Source organism: Oryctolagus cuniculus, chromosome 9 (genome assembly GCF_051225735.1).
Source record: "Oryctolagus cuniculus isolate XC-2025 breed Fujian yellow rabbit chromosome 9, ASM5122573v1, whole genome shotgun sequence".
Lineage (NCBI taxonomy): Eukaryota > Metazoa > Chordata > Mammalia > Lagomorpha > Leporidae > Oryctolagus > Oryctolagus cuniculus.
In genome coordinates, this window is record NC_142875.1 from 72,145,397 (window position 1) to 72,165,809 (window position 20,413).

A 20,413-nucleotide genomic window follows, 5' to 3' on the forward strand; every position below is an offset into this window, starting at 1 on the left:
CCCTATTACTATAAACTTGCCTCTCAATACTGCTTTTGCCGTATCCCATAAGTTTTGATATGTTGTGTTGTTATCCATTTACTTCCGGAAAATTTCTGACTTCTCTTTTGATTTCTTGAATGATCCAGTGTTCATTCAGGAGCATGTTGTTCAGTCTCCATGTGTTTGCATACTTTCTGAGGTTTCCTGAGTTGCTAATTTCCAGCTTCATTCCACTGTGGTCTGAGAAGCTGCATGGTATGATTCTAATTCTTTTGAATTTGCTGAGACTTGCTTTATGGCCTAGTATGTGATCAATCCTAGAGAAGGTTCCATGCACTGCTGAGAAGAATGTAAAGCCTTTAGATGTAGGATTGAAAGTTCTGTTGATATCTGTTAGATTCATTTGGGCAATAGTGTTGATTAAATCTGCTGTTTCCTTGTTGATCTTCTGTCCAGATGATCTATCTATTTCTGAGAGTGGAGTATTGAAGTCCCCCAGTACTATTGTATTGGAATCTAAGTCTCCCTTTAAGTCCCTTAACATATCTTTTAAATAGACTGGTGCCCTGTAATTAGGTGCATATACATTTATAATAGTTACATCTTCCTGTTGAATTGAACCCTTAATCATTATATAGTGCCCCTCTTTGTCTCTCTTAACAGTTTTTGTATTAAAGTTTATTTTGTCTGATATTAATATGGCTACACCTGCTTCTTTTTGGTTTTTGTTGGCATGGCATATCTTTTTCCAACCTTTCACTTTCAGTCTGCATGCATCTTTGTTAGAGAGATGTGTTTCTTGTAGGCAACAGATAGTTGGGTGTTGTTCCTTAAGCCAGTCAGCCAGTCTGTGTCTTTTAACTGGACAGTTCAGGCCATTCACGTTTAATGTGACTATTGATACACAGTGACTTTGCCCTGCCATTTTCCCAGAGATATTTTCTAGTGTATGCTTTGAGCTTCCCATGCTCTTTTACTGGTGGTTTTTCTTCCTTTCCCTTCTTTCATATTGATGGCCGTGTTTCTGTGTTTCTGAGTGTAGCACATCTTTAAGTATCTTTTGCAGGGCCAGACAAGTGGCCTCAAAGTCTTTCAATTTCTGTTTGCTATCACCTTCATCCACAAATGAGAGCTTAGCAGGATATAATATTCTGGGCTGGCAATTTTTCTCTCTTAGTACCTGGGCTATGTCTCGCCATTCCCTCCTAGCCTGTAGTGTTTCTGATGAGAAGTCTGCTGTGAGTCTGATTGGAGATCCTCTGAGAGTAATCTGACGTTTCTCTCTTGCACATTTTAGGATCTTTTCTTTATGTTTCACTGTGGTGAGTTTAATTACAACGTGTCATGGTGAGGATCTCTTTTGGTCATGTTTACTGGGGGTTCTATGAGCTTCCTGTATTAGGATGTCTCTGTCCTTCTCCAGACCCGGAAAGTTCTCTGCTAGTATCTCACTAAAAAGGCCTTCTAATCCTTTCTCTCTCTCCATGCCTTCAGGAACTCCTAGGACCCGAATGTTGTTTTTTTTTAATAGTATCCTGTAGATTCCCAACAATATTTTTTAGATTTCTAATTTCCTCTTCTTTTCTTTGGTTTGACTGTATCCTTTTCTGTTCTCTGTCTTCTAAGTCCGATATTCTCTCTTCTGCTTCACCCATTCTGTTTGTAAGGCTCTCTAATGTGTTTGTCATTTGATCTATTGAGCTCTTCATTTCATTTTGGTTTCTCTTCACTATCACACTTTCCTGCTCTACTAGTTTCTGCATTTCACTTTGATTCTTCCTTAAAATTTCATTTTCACGAGAGAGATTTTCAATCCTGTCCAATAAGGATTTCTGTAGTTCAAGGATTTGCTTTTGAAAACTTCTAAATGTTCTTATCAAAAATTTTTTTGAAATCTGTATCTTGCATTTCTTCTATCTCATCATCTTCATAATCTTGGCTTGGGGTGTTTTGTTTATTTGGAGGCATCATAATGTCATCGTTGATCTTGTTCCCTCGATTTCTATGTTTATTGCTTGGCATGGTTAATTCTGTTTCCCTTAAGAACAGGTCTTCAAAGAGGGAGGTGCCTTTCTCTGAAGGGAGGAGAGAACCTCCACTCTGACTATGACCTTGTCTAAACAAGATAAGAGTCGGAGAACTCAAGGGGCTTCCATAGCCTTGGAAACTCATGACTGGTGCATAGGGAGATTACTGATGCCATAGACAGGAGTGTCAATTTGTAAAGTCAACAACAGGAGTCACTGTGCACTTACTCCTCATGTAGGATCTCTGTCCTTAATGTGCTGTACACTGAGGCTTAATGCTATAACGAGTACTCAAACAGTATATTTCACTTTGTGTTTCTATGGGGGTGCAAACGATTGAAATCTTTACTTAATGTACACTAAACTGATCTTCTGTTAAAAAAAAAAAAGAAACTATCAATTCCCAACTTGACTCTCACTGGGATTAAACATGACAATAGGTCTGATCTGATTTCATCATCATTTAAAAAAAAATCATCTATTATTTTTCACTTTATGTTTCTGTGTGGGAACAAACTGTTGAAATCCTTACTTAAGGTATACTAAGCTGATCTTCTGTATACTAAGATAATCGAAAATGAATCTTGATGTGAATGGAAGGGGAGAGGGAGTGGGAAAGGGGAGGGTGGTGGTTGGGAGGGACGGTATGGGGGGGAAAGCCATTGTAACCCATGAGACGTACTTTGGAAATTTATATTCATTAAATAAAAGATAAAAAAAAAATTCTGTTTCCCTTACTGTGAGGTTTTTTTTTTTTTTTATACTATGTCCGTGTTAAGTGGACTGCCTGCTGTTGGAGGAGCCTTGGAGGCTTGAGATGGGTGTGGCCTGAGAGCTCTGCTTGGTCATTCAGGGTTACAGGTGTGCAAAGGTGACACCCTCAGGTTATGCGTGGTAAATCTCTCTTTATTTATTCATTTATTTTATTTTATTTTATTTTATTTTATTTTTTGTTCAGGAGGTAAGTAATACTGCAAGGCTGAGTAGAATGGATGGTATTTAGGTTCCACTGGCTTCTACCCAAAGAGTCTGTGCAGGCTCCGTTTCTACTGCAGACTCCCACTGGGTTGCCTAGGCTACTGAATTGTAGGCTTAACTCTCCCCTTTTATTATGTATATCCCAGCTCTTTGTCTCTTGCTCACCTTTGCAAGGTTGGCGGAGAGTGGAACTTGTCTGTACCAGTATGCCCCCACCTATTTATTTATTTATTTATTTATTTTTCCTTCTCTCCTGTAGTCTGTTGGACTTTCCCGCTTCAAAACCCGCGTCCCTCTAAAATTCTGTCTGCCGTTTCCCCGCCAATGTCTCCGGTTACTGAGCTCACCTCTGCTTCCAGTGCCGATGTGTGGACTCGGAGCCCTTAGCGTCACTCCTCTCCCCGCTGGTGTCTTTGTCACATAGACTCCCCTTCCCACACTGGTGCTCAGACTCTGGGGCTCCTGTGGTTCGGCTTCCGCGTGGTGGGTGACCCTGCTCTCCCAGTAGGTCCTTTGGGTCACAGCGAATAGCTCCGGAAGAGTTTCCTCTGCAATTTTTTCCTGATCCTTTTTCTGAGGCTACCGTAACTCTGCTTTTATTAAACTAAATTTTCCCGGACTACCGGTGCGTGCCCTCACTATTCTGCCATCTTGGCTCCGCCCCCCATGATTTTAACTTTTAACTTGCTGAAATCCTCTTCCCCATTCCCAACTGCTAGCCATTACTCTATACTTTACCTCTATGAACTAGGCTTCTTTAGGTTCTATGTATTAATGAGGTTATTCTGTATTTGTCTTTCTGGCCTGGCTTTTTCATTTAATATATTTTCCAGTTCCATGAATGTTGTCACAATGACAAGATTTATCTTTTTAATTGTTGAATAGCAGCCCTTTGTGTACATATACACCAAATTTCCTTTATTCACTATTGATAGATATTTAGTTTGATTCTGTATCTTGGCTCTTGTCTTACAATAAACATAAGAATGTGAAAACCTCAACATAATGATTTCAATTTCCTTCAGTATAAAAGTAGTCATGGGATTGCTGATCCTATGGTAGTTCTATTTTTAATGTTTTCAGAAACCTACAAAATGCTTTTCATAATGGCTATATTGATTTACATTCCCACATAGAGTGTTTATGGGATCACTTTTCTCCACATCCTTGCCAGCACCTGTTAACTTTCGCCTTTTGAATAATAAACATTCCAGCCAGGGTGATATGGTATCTCAATGTTTTCTTGATTTGAATTTCCCCAATGATTAGTAATGCTGAATGCTTTTCAAAATACCAGTTTGTCATTCATGTCATGTTTTGTGAAATGTTCATTCAGGTCTTCTGTATATTTTTAAATGAGATTATTTGCTTTATTTTTTTTTTAAAGGAAAGTCAGGCAGTGAAACACAACCAGTCAGAGAGAACCTGCATTTGCTGATCTACTCCCCAAATGCCTGTTATGACCATGGTTGAGCCAGCATGAAGCTGGGAGCCAGGAACTTCATCTGGTCTTCCCACATGAGCACCAGGGACTCAATTACTTAAGCCATCACCTTCTGCCTCCTAGGGTATGCATCAGCAAGCTGGATTTAGAACAGAGCTGTAACTTGAAATCAGGCATTGTGATATGGCATGACAGTATCCTAACCAGTGGCTTAAATGCTAGGTATTTTTGCTCTTGAGGTGTTTGAGTTCTTATATACTCTGGACATTATTAACATTATCAGATGTAGAGTTTGTAAATATTTCCACCATTCTGTAGATTATCTGTTCACTCTGTTAATTGTTTTCTTTGCTATGCAGAAACTTTTTAAGTTCAACATAATCCCATTTGTCTATTTTTGCTTTCCTTGCTTGTGCTTTCCATCATGTCCAAAATATCAAGAAAGGTTTCTCCTGTTTTCTTTTGATAGTTTCATAGTTTTAGGTCTTACACTTAAATTTTCAATCAATTTTGAATTAATTTTTGTAAATTGAGAAAGATTGAGTCTTCTGCATGTGCATATTCAGTTTTCTCAGCATCATCTTTTGAGAGACTGTCCTTTCATTAATGTCTGGTCTGCTCATGTTGTCAAAAATCTTCTGGCTGTAGATGTATGGCCTTATTTCTAGACCTTAAAACACAGTACCTCACTATAGCATCTGTAGGTATATTACCATGTTTTTGAGATTATTTTTGATAAAAGGAAATAGCACATAGGATGCTTCTTTCTCTTGGTGTTTGCCATCCTTAATTAGGAGACAGCAAGTGCTTTGACAACTTAGGTTTCCTGTGCATGAGACTCTATTAGAGTCTCTACCGGGCCATGGGAGGAAAGAATCCCACTGAAGCAAGGAGGAGATAGCAAAAGGCAGAGATAATGGGAGCACTCAACACAGAAGAATGGAGCTAAGAGACCCAGTCTGTGTTCCTCACCCTCGGGAATTCTGCCATTATGTGAAGCTGTTGCCTCAAACCCAAACCTTCCATCACATTGGATACAGCCTCTGCCTCAGGCCTACAGTTCCTGAAATAGGAATAGAGAAGATACAAAAGGGTGGACAGAGATGGGTGAAAATAGAGTTGATGGAGAGACATGAGAATAAGAAAATTAGATGGGGTAAAAGGTATTTGTACCTAGAAACTGCAATTTAGTTAGCAATAAATTAAACCAGAAAGTGCTTTCACATTGTGTGTAGGTTCAACAGTAAATGACTAAGTTTAAATCTTTTTTTTTTTCAGATTTTTCATATATTTGAAAGGCAGTGTTACAGAGAGAGCACGAGGGACAGAGGGAGGGAAAGATCTTCCATCTGCTAGTTCACTCCTCAAATGGCTAGAAAGCCAGAGCTGCACCAGGCTGAAGCTAGGGGCCTGGATCTTCTCTCAGGTCTCCCTTGTGGAGGCAGTGCCCAAGTACTTGGGCCATCGCCACTGCTTTCCTAGGTACATTATCAGGAAGCTGGATCAAAAGTGGAGCAGCAGGGTCTTGAACCAATACCCATTTGGAATACTGATGTCAGAGGTGGAGATTTAACCAGCAATGCCACAACACCAATCCTTTAGCTTAGATCCTGAGTCATTAAAGTTTTTCACAGAAGGAACATATTCATTAAAACATAGAAAGCTTGATTTGTATGAATAACAGATAACAACCTTTCAAGTAAGTTATTTAGATGTGAACTAAATGTCAATCAGTCATGTATTTTTAAATTCTATAGCTCTCCTTCACATGCAGCAGCATCCTTTGGTGGAGTTATCAATGAAATGTGAGAAATAAATGAATACATAGTTATATTAATAGATAATTACATGAGGAACAGTTTTTTCAACTATTTGTTGTACTCTTTACTTAATAGTTAATCATATGTGTATAAAGTTAATTGAAAATAGATCTTAGTAAAAAATAAGAGTTGAATAAGAGAGAGAGGAGGAAGAGCAGTGGAAGAGTAGGTGTGCAGGTGGATACAGTGGGAAGAATTGTGATGTTCAAGCCAGCATTGTGGCTCAATAGGCTAATCCTCCACCTAGTGGCGCTGGCATACCGGGTTCTAGTCCTGGTCGGGGCGCCGAATTCTGTCCTGGTTGCCCCTCTTCCAGGCCAGCTCCCTGCTGTGGCCCAGAAGTGCAGTGGAGGATGGCCCAAGTGCTTGGGCCCTGCACCCCATGGAAGACCAGGATAAGCACCTGGCTCCTGCCTTCGGATCAGCGTGGTGCACTGGCTGCAGCGCACCAGCCGCAGCAGCCATTGGAGGGTGAACCAATGGCAAAGGAAGACCTTTCTCTCTGTCTCTCTCACTGTCCACTCTGCTGTTAAAAAAAAAAGAATTACGATGTTCATGAAGGTTTCATTATGATATGTATGAAGCTTGTATTCCTTAAATAAAAGGATGGATAAGATATATAACTTATACATATATACATACACACATCCATTGATTGTGGACTCACACACATACACAGAAAGGTGGAGACTGATATTCATGAAATTCACAGTCAGGAGAAACCATGACAATAGAGAGTAAGACCTTCACACTGGAACATCTGTAGGTAAATTTCTCTTTCAAATATTGTACTGGATAAAAGAAAAATAGATTATGGAGGGTTGCTTCTTCCTGTTGGTGTATTATCACCATTAGTAACAGGAAAACACTTAGGAAACTCAATGTTTTGTGTATCAGATTTTAATAAAGTGAGCCAAGCGTAGGGTGTCTACCTTCTCATTGTCTGGCACCACTGCTTAAGTGCTTACATTACAAAAGACAGATATCAAATAAATAATCTAATGATGAATCTTAAGCACTTAAGAATAAACAAAATCTCAAATAAAAAAGGTGAGAAATATTAAGATTCAGAGCAGAAATAAACAAAGTGGAAAAAAAGAAATCAATGATATGGAAACTAAAGAAAATACAAAAGATCAACAAAAATAAAAGCTGGTGTTTTGAAAAGATAAACAAGATATATAAACTTTTAAGACCAAAATTTAAACCTAGAAAGTTATAAGGTATCTGACTAATGTGTTTTTAAATCCAACAGGACTTCAATATATGAATATGGATCACTACATGTTGATGGAGCTACAAGTGAAGTGTGAGATATATATATTTATATATATATAAATAAAAATATATCAAGATATATACATAAAATATATACATTTATACATATATTCAAGCATTCATATATACATATTAAACAGAGAGATGAAGATTTGGGAAGTTCGTAGTCAGAAACATACATGGCATACAGCATCTTTGACACTGTTTCTAACTAGTCTCTCTGTAGCCTATGTAGGTACCTTTCTTTTGGTTTGTATTGGATAAGAGAGAAAAATGTTACAAGATCAATGTTTCCTCTTGTGTTATTTATACCCTGGGCAATCACTAGCCAAACTCTCAGAATATCTTCAGAATCCTCTGTATGAGACCTTATTGGATTGGGTGGAAAGAGGAGAGACATATTTAGAGCAAGAGGGAGGAAGCAGTGGACAAGGAACAGATAAATCAGATAAATTCAGCAGAAAGGGGAGGAGGTAATGGAACCTGGATGTTTCCTGTATCCTCCAGTTCTCTGCTACCTAGTAAGGCAGGTACCCTGAAGCTAAAAATAACAGCATATTGGAGGGAACCCTGACTCATGCTACCAGCTATTAGACCCTGTCTAAAGGGAAGCAAGATCACCTTGATGAATTAAAGGAGTGAAGGAGGGTCTTAGGAAGCAGGGCTTTAGGTGCAATAAGCATCCTAGAGTTGAATTTCAAATAAATCCCATCAGAAAAGGTTTTTACACATCGCGTCACATTCAGTGATAAGAAACTGCACTTTAATACTGAACCATTACATTTTTGACAGGACTAAAGTACTTACCACAATGATAGAAATAATCATTTTTAAGGAACATGGCATATTCTATTCAAAACAACTGATTTGTATATGAAGTATTTAAGGGTCAACCAGTTTGTAAGCTGAAGAGTTATTGAAACCGTTTTGAAGTAAAGCAGCAAGTTTAGCAAGTTGCATGGGGTCTTACTATGTACCTTTTTAATCCTCTAGTACTGCCCAGTCAGACTTGAAAACATCCCCAAGTGAACGCATCAGTGTAAGGTAATAAGACATAAATGATTTGTGGTGTGTGGGGTGGGGGGTGGAATTTGGGATAGTCACTGTCAGGAGCGCACCCATGAGAATACTTAGTTCCTTCCATGCCATTCCTAATGGTCCTTTCATGGGAAGCTTCGGTATGTAATACTCTTTGTTTTGAATCATCATAGAAAGAAGAAGCATAGTTTGAAAAAGGATTCTTCTTACTCTTACTGTTTACTTCACTTACTTCTCTTGTTACTTACTGCTTACTTCACCCTGAGTTTGTAGCAGCCAAACCTTTAGGAAAGTATCAGAATGTCTGTATGACACTATTAGAGCAGGCCAACGCTGCAGAGAAAGCCATCGGGATGGACCAAGGAAGTGGCAATGACAGCAGCTGAGGTGCCCTCAGCAGAAAAGAATAAAGCTAATGCATCCTGGATGTATCCTTCACTCTCCAGAGCTGTGCCACCATGTGAGGCTGGTGCCTACCCACAAAAAATGGAGCTGCCACCTCAGGTCTGCTTGACCTTACCTGAGAGGCTATAGAGACAATGTGATTCATGGAGATTGAGATGGTGAATGTACTTGAGAGTCATGAAATTGGATGGGGCAAGAGAAATAGGTATCTGCAAACTCAGGGTGAATTTTACTTTTTGACATATCTATGGTTTACTTTTTAAATTGATTTTTTTAAAAGTCAACCAGTTTCTAAGTTAATGAGTAATTGTAACTAATTGAACCAAGATAAAATCTAGGAAATTATGTTGTATCTGATATACATATTTTTAATCCTTCAGCACTCCATTAAGTCAGTCAACAGTAATATCTGTTGATGAAGACGTCGATGAAACGTGAGCTCTATATAAACAAATATATATTTGATTATGTAAACCAATACACATATAAATAGACACACACTCATACACATGTATACCCAGAGAGATGGAGATTTGATAATTTCATTGTCAGCAGCATCAGTGACAATACAGCATGTCTTTGACATATTTTTCTAAAGTCTCCTTTTATCTGTAGGTAGCTTTTATGTTTATTATTTTTCAGCTTGAAAATTTAATAATTTTTAGTATTTTGCCACATTTACTTCATATGTGGAGATTATATACATATATATTATTTGTTCTTCTAAATTGTTTTATTTAAAGAGTTACAGAGAGAGAGAGAGAGAGAGAGAGAGAGAGAGAGACAGAGAGAGAAGACTTCCATTCACTGGTTTACTCCCCAAATGGTCACATCTGCCAGTGCCGAGCTGATCTTAAGCTAGGAGCCTGGAGCACAAGTACTTGGGCCATATTCAGATGCTTTCCCAGGCACATTGGCAGTGAACTTGATTGGAAGTCAAGTAGCCAGGACTTGAACTGGTCCCCATATGGGATGCTGGAGCTGCAGGCCGGGGCTTTAACCTGCTGTGCCACAGCCCAGCCTCTACTATTTTTTCTTGAAAACAGATTAATATGAGAAAGTGAGGACTCATGACCATAATCATAATGTGAAAAAAGGACATATTGTCATGTATATGGTATGAATCAGTGAAACAATTATTTATAATTGTAATTGTAATGTAATTGTAATTGTAATGGCCAAATGATATGCCAGCCATGCAATTTTTATACTCTCCCATAATATTAACTTCTGCAAGTAAAACATGTGATATTTGTTTTTCATTGTCTGCTTTACTTTTTTTTAAAGATTCATTTTATTTATTTGAAAGACAGAGTTACAGAGAGAGGTAGAGACAGAGAGGTTGGTCTTCCATCCACTGGTTCACTCCCCAGATGGCCACAAAGGCCAGAGCTGTGCTGATCTGAAGCCAGAAGCCAGGAGCTTCTTCCGGGTCTCCCACATAGGTGCATGGGCCCAAGGTCTTGGGCCATCTTGTACTGCTTTCCCAGGCCATAACAGAGCTGGATTGGAAGAGGAGCAGCCGGGACTAGAACCAGCGCCCACATGGGATGCCACAGCTTCAGGCTAGGGCTTTAACCCTCTGCGCCACAATGCCGGCCCCATGGTCTGCTTTATTTTACATAGTCTAATGATCTCCAGTTCGATGCATTTTGTTGAAAAGGTCAGGATAGCATTCTTTGTTGTGGCTGTGAAATATTCCATTGGGCGTACATGCCACATTTTGTTTTTCTAAACATTTTATTAAAATAGTTATACCACATTTTCACTACCTGTCACCATTTGATGGTCATCTAGGTTGCTTCCATGTTTTTATTATTGTCAATTATTGAGCCGCTATATATATGATGTGCAGCTACATCTTTCATATACTGATTTAATTTGCCTTGCATATATTCCCAGGAGTGTGATGTCAGGATCACATAGATCTATTTTTAGTTTCCTGAGGAATATTCTTCATGTTTTCCATATGATTGATCCAATTTGCATTGCCTCCAACACTGTTTGAAGCTGCATTTAAATTTTGATAAGAACAAAATAGTCTTAATTGTATATTTACTCTGGATAGTTTTGAAAAGATGCAGAAAAAGAATAGAGAGGCTAGTGTCATTCCTAGCTACTCCTTTGTGCCTCCATGTTTCTGTCAAGCATGGTTCTCTATGGCCCCACTCTTAAGCAATTTCAGGGTTGTAACAATTCTTTGCTTCCTGGAGATCCAGTGTACTGCAGGAGTCAGAAAGGGCTTGTAGTAAGAGGATGCCTACCTCAAGGTAAATTTTACTTTTTTAATCAATCAGTTGCCCATCTACCTAAGTCTTAGCTCCTTAGTCTGGGTGGAAAGTGGGTGGGTGCAGGTGGATGAGGGAGATAATAAAAGTATTGAAGATTTCTTATATCTCAGGTTAACCTAACAACATTCATCTGTGTCCCAAGTTCTCTGCTCAGTATCTGTTCTCTCCATTCTCCAGTTTTGGGCATAGGCTATCAGAGCTGTGTTGGGATTCATTCCACGTGGGATGGAATTTGGGTCTTGCATTGGAGGTTTCAGCAGGGTAGGAAATTGGTCCCCATTAGTTACCTTGTCTGCAGCCATCTGGTAAAATGGAGCATCACTGGAGCCTACAGAAACCAGGTTTTCCCTCCTGTGATGAATGGAAGGCACTCAGTCTTTAGGATGTTTTTTCCTTGGAAATATGTGCCTAACTTCCTTACCTCCAAAGTACATTTGCAACACCAACTGTAGCTCTCATTAATGATTTTTTGTTCATGGGAATCTAGATGCAACAAATGAACATTATAGGATAAGAATACCATTTATTCCTGTTGCCCAACCCTGAAATCTCTTACTACTGTGGAACCTGAGGCTTAGTGCAAATCTGGTGACCTGCCCACAACACCCTAGCTCATTAATGGAAGAGTTGGTGTGAGAATACAGTTCTACCTTACCACTCTCTTGTCCATACCATGTGCATTAGTTTATGTCCTTAAGTTCAATATTACCATTTAGAGTCATGGCTTTACACCTAAGGGAAATGTTACTAAATATCCAAAGCTTAGTGTTTTATTCACACACGAAACCTCATGTTGCAGAAAGCTAAACAAATTTCATTTATTAGCCAAAAAAGCACTTTGTTTCACAACTTCTGAAATTTTTTCTTGTAAAATTATGATTTAAGGGCCATTCTGAATTAAAACCTTAATGTATTTTAAAGGAAACCTGTGATTGATTGTATATTTCCTCCTTTTTGCAGCAGCAAGATGAAGAACACTACTCGTTTAATTGTATCAGCCTTTGCATTCAGGTGATACTTTTAAAAAGAATGTATTTAAATATGATTATTTAATATCATTATTAAAATGGGAAATTATATGAAAACAAAATAGAAATATTTCAAACATACACACACACATATATATATGTGTGTATATACATATATACATACATATATATATATATATATACACACATAGTATATATATATACTCTGTGCTTCCCTTTCATGTAATCTCATTTGTTTTGGAATTCTGGCTTAAGCTGGACATCAGGACTTGCAAAGAAATAGCATCTGCTAAGTCTAACAGTAATATATTAATGTTTTTTCTACCTGTATAAGTGAAAATAATGAAGCACACATTATAAATATTGTAAGGCATTTTAGTAAATACAATACAGAATGAGAATTAATTCTTAATTTTGGAAACATTTTACTTAGTTTCTTTTCTGTACATAAGAGGAACTTAGTACATATACTTAGTTCCTCTAATATACAAAAATGTACATAAACTCTGAACAAAAAGTATATAAAAGAAGATTTCATATAAATTTATGGAATATAAATAATTCTTTCCTTTTAAATTAATATTTTCATTTGAGTTGGAATTATTAAGTACTCTGATGATTAGTTAATCTTCACAGGCTATATAATATAATCAGTTTATAGGGAATGTGTTTAGAAGTTTAAGAGAAAGGTTTAGGAGGCACTTTAGAGTACAGCATTCAAAATACTGATAGAATTGAATTCTGTCTTATGTGAGAATTACTGGGCCAGAAGCACCCATGAATTTGTAATCATGTACTTGTTGAAAAACTCACTGATAAAAAAAATCTTACTAGTCAAAGTGGTCTTTTAAGGCCTTGATGTTGAGTATGCCCTCACTTGGTTTTTATTAAGTATTCTTCAGATTAATGAGGTTTCAACTTTATGAGAAATTTATAGAAATTCCTTAGAAATTCTTAAATTAGAAGAATAATTTACTAAAAGAGACATACAATTCTAATTTTGTTTTCCTGCTGTGTCTTGAGGAGTCAGTATGATATGCATACTATAAGAAGACAAGATAACATGCTGTAAAATGGGCTGCTGAGAATTTTATTCACCAGCTAATGCTTTGATTGTGTGAAAACTGAGTAATTTTTTGAGATTCTGAGGCCACATAGTTCTTCCCTTTACTTGATGGTTTAAGCCTAAATACTCACATACTGATATCTGATTATTGAACTAAACATAGCCCAACTATAGGACAAAAATCTCTTTATCTGTATTATCATTATTTACATTTTGTTCTTTATAGAGTATTTGGAATCCTGCTCATCTTTGTGGACATATTTCTCATCATGTCAGATGTAATTTTCAATGATAACAAAATAGTTTTCGAATGCCATTCAATTTCTTTGGCTATTGCATTATTTTTTTTCTTTGATGTTCTACTCAGAGTGTATGTTGAGGGGTAAGTTTGATTCCTTTTTTTCTTAGCACACAAAGTAATTTTTTTACACATGATCTTAGCCAAAACTGCCTAGAAACAACAACAAAGTAAATTTTAAAAAGTATTTTTATTTATTTATTTGGAAGTCAGAGTTACACAGAGAGAGAAGATGCAGAGTGGGGGGGTCTTCCATCCAATGTTTAACTCCCCAGTTGGCCACAATGGCCGGAGATGTGCTGATCCAAACCCAGGTGCTGGGACCTTCCTCCAGGTCTCCCATGCAGATGCAGGGGCCCAAGGACTTGGACCATCTTCTACTGCTTTCCTAGGCCATAGCCGAGAGCTGGATAGGAAGTGGAGCATCTGGGTCTCGAACCAATGCCCATATGGGTTGCCAGTGCTTCAGGCCAGGGCATTAACCCACTGCGCCACAGTGCCAGCCCCAACACATAAAGTAATTTATGTTATCATGAAACATATCCCAAAATAATTGGTTGGTCAGTCCAACCAAATGTGTACCTCTTTATCAAAATCTTTCTTCTGACACGCAAAGTCCATAGAGAAACAGCAATTCAAATCCCAGTTTTTCACCAATTGGATGTTAATAGTATATAGTCTCCAACAGAATATTGTAGAAGCTTCTTTGAATAGATAAAGAGGATGCAAAATAGAACCAGCAGCTGATGTGTCCACATGCACATTAACAAGGAGAACATGTGTTGAATATAGATAACAAAAATTCTCAACAAAATATGAACAAGTTGATTTCAGCAGCACATCAAAAGGATCATTCACCATGATCAAGTAGGATTTATCCCAGGGATGCAAGGATGATGGCAGCAACGTCAATCAATTAACATGATATACCACATCAAGGTAATGGATAAAATCCTGATCATCTTGATAGATACAGAAAGAGCATTCAGTAAAATTCAACATCAGTTCATAATAAAAACTCTGAACAAATGAGGTATATGAGGAATGTACCTCAATAATAAAGGCTATAGGTGAAAAACTGATAGCCAACATTGCACCGATTGGAGAAAAGCTGAAAGCAGTTCTTCTAAGATCTGGAATTACACAAGGCTGTCCTCTCTCAGTACTTTTATTCAGAACAATACTGAAAGTTTTGGCAAGATTCATTAGGCAAGAGAAAAAACTAAAAGGCATATAGGAAGGGGAAGTCAAATTATACATATTGGTAGATGATATAATTCATCTAAAGACCCCACCAAAAGAATGTCAAAAATAATAAACAAATTCAGTAAAGTTGGAGGACACTAAATCAACCTGGAAAAATCGGTAACATTTAAAAGGATTTCTTTATTTAAAAAGCATACTACCAGAAAGAGAGCAAAAGGCAGAGACAGAGAAAGATCTTCTACCTGCTGGTTCACTCCCCCAATGGCCATGTCTAGGCCAGGACTAGGCCAGGCTGAAGACAGAATCCAGGAACTTCATCTTTGTCTTCCACATGGGTGATAGGGGCCTAAGTATTTGAGCTATCATCTGCTGCCTTCCCAGGCACATTAGGAAGCTGCAACAGAAGCAGACTAGCTGGGATTCAAACCAGGCAGTCCAATATGGGATGTGGGTGTCCCAAGCGGTTCCTTAACTGCTGCACCACAATGCCTGATCCACTGGCAGTCTTGTTATATACCAATAATGAACTTGCTGAGAAGGAAATCATAAAAACAATCATGCATGATATCAATTTTTTAAAGAAAGCATCATGGAGTAAAATTAACCAAGGATGAGAAACACCTCTACAATGACAATTATAAAACACTGATAAAAGAAATTGAAGCACACACACACGTACAAAGAATGAGGTCCCATATTTGTGGGTTGCAAGAGTTAAGATCGTATAAGATGGTATAATCGCCATCAAAATACCCAATGCCATTGTTTACATAACTAGAAAAAATCCTAAAATTCACATAAAAGCACAAAAGACTCCAAATAACCAAAGTAATCTTGAACAAAAAGAACAAAACTTAAAGCATCACAAGCATAATATTAAATGATAGTAACCAAAATATCATGGTATTGGCATAAGGATACATAGAGCAATGAAACAGAACAGGGATCCCAAAATTAAATCCACACATCTATAACCAACTGATTCTCAACTAAGTCACCAAAAATATACCATGGAAAAATGACAATCTCCTCTATACATGATGCTGGGAAAGCTGAATATCCATAGACAAAAGATTAAAGTATCACCCTTCCCTACTTCTCACCCTATACAAATATCAACTCAATACAGATCAATCTAAATATAAGGCCAGATACTGTGAAACACCTAGAAGAAATCATAGGAAAAACACTTGAAGGCATCAATATAGGCAATGGGTTTTTGGATAAGACCACAAAAGTACAATCAACAAAAGCAAAAATAAATAAATGGAATTTTATTAATCAAAAAAGCTTCTGCATGGTCAAAGAAACAATCATCATAGTGAAGAGATGGGAGAAAGATTTGTAAACTATATATCTGACAGAGAATTAATATCTAGAATATGTAAGGAAGTAAATGAAGTCCACAGAAAAATTCAGATTCCCAAAAAAGATTTATTTGAAAGGCAAAGTTACACAGAAATAAGAACATGTATATGAAGTACAAATATTGGTACCTTTATTAAGAGTTGACTCATGGTGCTGGCACTGACTCAGTGAGCTAGGCTGCCACTTTGCAATGCCAGCCTCCCATGTCAGAGAAACAGTTTGAGTCCCAGCTGTTCCACTTCTGATCCAGCTCTCTGATAATACTTCTCTGAAAGCAGTGGAAGATGGCCCAAGTATTTGGTCCTGCCACCACATGAAAGACTTAGATGGAGTTCTCGGCTACTGCCTTTGGCCTGGCCCACTCTTAGCCATTGCTATCACTTGGGGAGTGAACCAGAAGATGAAACATTCTGTCTCTCTCTTTCTGTCTCTGTCTCTTTCTATGTGTCTTTGTCACTCTGCCATTCGAAAAAATATTTAAAAAATAACTGAATCATAAATGACATTTAACAGTATACTAAGTACTAGACAATAAATCATAAATCACCCTGTGTCTTATCTCAGGATGAAAATTTTGGAGCTGGCACTGTGGTACAGTGGGTTTAGCTGCCACCTGCAGTGCCGACATCCCATATGGCAACTGGTTAGAATCCTGGCTGCTCTACTTCCAGTCCAGTCCTCTGCTAATGCACCTGGGACAGCAGTGGAAGATGACCCAAGTCCCTAGGCCACTGCACCCATGTGGGAGACCTGGAGGAAGCTCCTGGCTCTGGCCTGGCAGAGCCCTAGCTGTTTGGGCAATTTAGGAGAGTGAATCAGCAGACAGAAGATCTCTCTCACTCGCTCTTTCCCCTTCTCTTTCTCTCTGTAACTCTCTGCCCTTCAAATAAATAATCTATAAAAAAAAAAGAATGCAAATTTTAGTGAGGTGAAGAGGAGACATGAAGCATGCTCATCCCATTAGAGGGCCTTGGTAGTGAAGCAGTGGTCACTTTTTCTCTGCCAGCTTTCTGAGAAGGTGTGTGGTATGAGCCAAGCCTTGGACATGACCAATAGGGGAGTCAAGAACTAAGTTCTCCAGCCTCCTTTCATCTAGAGGTCTCAGAAGGCAGTTTGTCTCCTCTGTTGACTCCCCATCCTCATGCCATTGAACTAAGCAGAGTTGCCCAAAATCAGGTTTCTCAGACCCTGAAAGGGGCCTCCTTGACTCAGAAAGAGCATTTCCTGGAGAACAAATGCCCATGTCTGAAGGAGCCACTTTGAGGAGGAAGCTGTGGTGAATGGAGTTCATCTTTGCCTAAAGGAGGCTACAGAAGCCTGCTGGTATTCCAGTGTGGGTTCAGAGCCAGAATGTGAGTTTGCAGGTCTAAATAGTGGATGCTTCTTCATCTCATAAGCTTCTCTGTTATAACTCCTCACGGCTCCAGGTGCTCTAATAGTGTGACATATTCAACTTCCATTTCCCAATAGTACTGCCCAATATCCCACATTTCTTCTGTCACCCACATGAAATCAATGCTTACCTCTTATTCTGTGGTTCTCCTCTATCTCTTACTACACTGAAACTGCCATAGTAAAGCTTTAGTTATACATATGAATCTATTAATGAATATAAATTTCCTATATGTAAAATTTCCATTCACATTTCATTTTTATCAAAGTTGAATCTAGAAATTTCATCTTAAATAATTATTGAAAGGAGAATGTTTAATGGCAATGAGTCAAATAATATGTACTTTTAAAATATTCCTATCTTGTGAGGGACAAACTTTTTTTATATTGCAGGAGGAAGACATATTTTACTGATCTATTTAACATCTTAGATGCTGTCATTATTGCAATAACTCTCTTGATCGATACCATTTACTTCTTTTTTGACCTAAGATTTCTGAAAGACGTACCAAGGTATGAAACATATGATATATCTCTCAGTTTTTTCTTTTCCTTTTTCTATTTTCTGTGGTAATTATTCCACATAGTCTTTTCAACTTGGAATATTCTGATTCTGTACCAAATAAGCTACTTAAAAAAGAAATCTTAGATAAATTTCCATGCACTTCAACCTTTCATTTTAGCATAGGCAAAATTCAAATAACTTTAATCATGAGTCTCAAAGAACAGCAAACAAAACAGAAAAATAGTAAGTGTTGTGGATAGCAATGCAGAGGTAGTTTTGCAGTATAGTTATTGTAGAAATTAGGAAAGCTGAGGCAAAGTTAAAACTGTTCAGGATTAGGCAATTAATTTTTTCTACTGGAGCAATGAGGAACAGAAGCAAATATGATTTGGGATGTACATATAGTGGGTGGGAGCTCACCAGGCTTATCCATTAGTCAAATAGCTGACTTTCTTCTGTATTCCAGCTTCCCTTGGCTTCAATTCAGACCCAATTAACTGTGTTATGTGTTAGGCTTTGGAGTTGTTTGAAAATAACATGAGCCACAGGTGGGGGTGGGCAGGACCACTATGTTCTTAAATCTGTATATATGAAATACATGAAAATTGTACAGCTCAAATAAAATTTAAAAAAAAGAAAATAGCATAAGCCAATGTGGTCTTCAATAAGAAACCTGAGCAGCTAGGAGAAAAATACCTTGGTCCCAATTCCATACCTACTAAATCTGTATCTCTGGGACCCAAACAAGCTATCTTTAAACAAGCTCTTTCAGGTGATGCATTTATGTGTGCCCAAGTTAGAAAAGTATTAGTCCGGAATATTAGTTCCCGGATAGCCCACTTGGGAAGGGTGTCAATTTGTTGTATGTTTGATGTTCATTCGCAGTGGTAGTGAACCTATGTTACTGATGGGAATAACTGTTGAATAATAAGCTTGTTTTGCTGGGGAAAACTTGAAAATTTCTTCAACTGTAAATGTTGAATAAACAAATTCTAAGAACTTATTATCACTTTTCTAGGATGAATTTCTCAACTTTATTATTATGGGCAGTTTAAGTTGGATAATTCTTTGTTAGGGGGAAGGGGGAAATTTTATTTATTGTATGGTATTTGGCAGCAATCTTGGCATTTATCTACTAGATGTGAGTAGCACCCCATACCAGCAGCTGTGACAATCCCAAATGTCTCCAGATCATGCCAGGATGGCCAGGGGCAGGTGGCATAAGTGCCCCTGGTTAAGAACCACTGCTCCAAACTTTGTCTATCCAGATAAAATCTTGTTTCTAAAACAAAAAATGTATCTTTTAAATGTTTGTTAGGGTGGCCATTCTGCTTCGACCTCTACGCCTTATAATTTTGGTAAGAGTTTTCCATCTGGCTTACCAAAACAGACAACTCCAAAAGCTGACCAGAAGACTGGTGAGTGGGCAAAACTTGTGTTTTGGGACATAATGGCAAGGGATGTAGATACCTATATAATGTTCTTCACTTCTAAGCTGATTTGTGTTTGACAAGTTAATTATTGTTTTGAACTCTCAGGTTTCAGAAAACAAAAGGCGATACAGGAGAGATGGATTTGACCTAGATCTCACTTACATAACTGGTTTGTTAAGCTTAGCTATTGATTTACTTACATTGTCCTACTTTTCTTGTGTGCAAATTTTTATTTTGCTTTTGCTTTTTCTAAGCCATATTCTTCCATTTTTCCCCCCACAAAGACATATGCCAGTGAGATGGTATGACATATCTGTAGTTTAACTCTCACAATGGAAGCTCTCCACATCATACCAAATCAGGGATACTTGACTGCTCTAGAGAAAGTTGAATGATTTTCAGTTTCTTGAGAATTTATTGAGTTCGGATAGTTCTCTTGGGTCTTACAGATCCAGAGAGTCCTCTTCTCTTCTTAGAATACCAGAGATGGAGGCCACTGCATTGCAGGTCTTAAAAGTCTTCTGAGTCAGGAGTGTTGAAACCCTGGAAGTTCCCACAATCACCAGAACCCAGACCTCTCAGTTTTCCTTTGGTGCTTAACGAGGTGCTCCAGAATGAGCTCAACACAACTCTGGCATATTACTAGAATCAACTGAGTCTTAGGACACCATGACATTTAACTGGTCATTACACTGGGTAATTTAGTATATTCTCTTGGTTATCCTGTGTCTGGGATAGCTTTTTTCTGTCAACCTCAACCTTTAAAGTTTTTTTCAAAGTTTCCTTTATTGTATTTGAAAGGCAGAGTTACAGTGACAGGGAGAGGGGAACAGAGAGAAAGAAAGAGAGAGAGAGAGAGAAAGAGACAGAGAAATATTTGCCATTCACTGGTT

General features: G+C 38.0%; 1 protein-coding gene across 1 annotated transcript in view; it reads left to right on the forward strand.

Annotated features, from left to right (window-relative positions):
• Positions 1-20,413, forward strand: part of LOC127489446 (phosphatidylinositol 3,4,5-trisphosphate 3-phosphatase TPTE2) — a 140,981-nt gene that overhangs the window by 88,407 nt on the left and 32,161 nt on the right. Inside the window, exons 10-13 of the mRNA XM_089303307.1 lie at positions 13,482-13,700; positions 17,976-18,095; positions 19,406-19,505; positions 19,626-19,689. Coding sequence (XP_089159433.1) covers positions 13,482-13,700; positions 17,976-18,095; positions 19,406-19,505; positions 19,626-19,689 — 503 coding nt within the window. The remainder of the gene's footprint in view (positions 1-13,481; positions 13,701-17,975; positions 18,096-19,405; positions 19,506-19,625; positions 19,690-20,413) is intronic.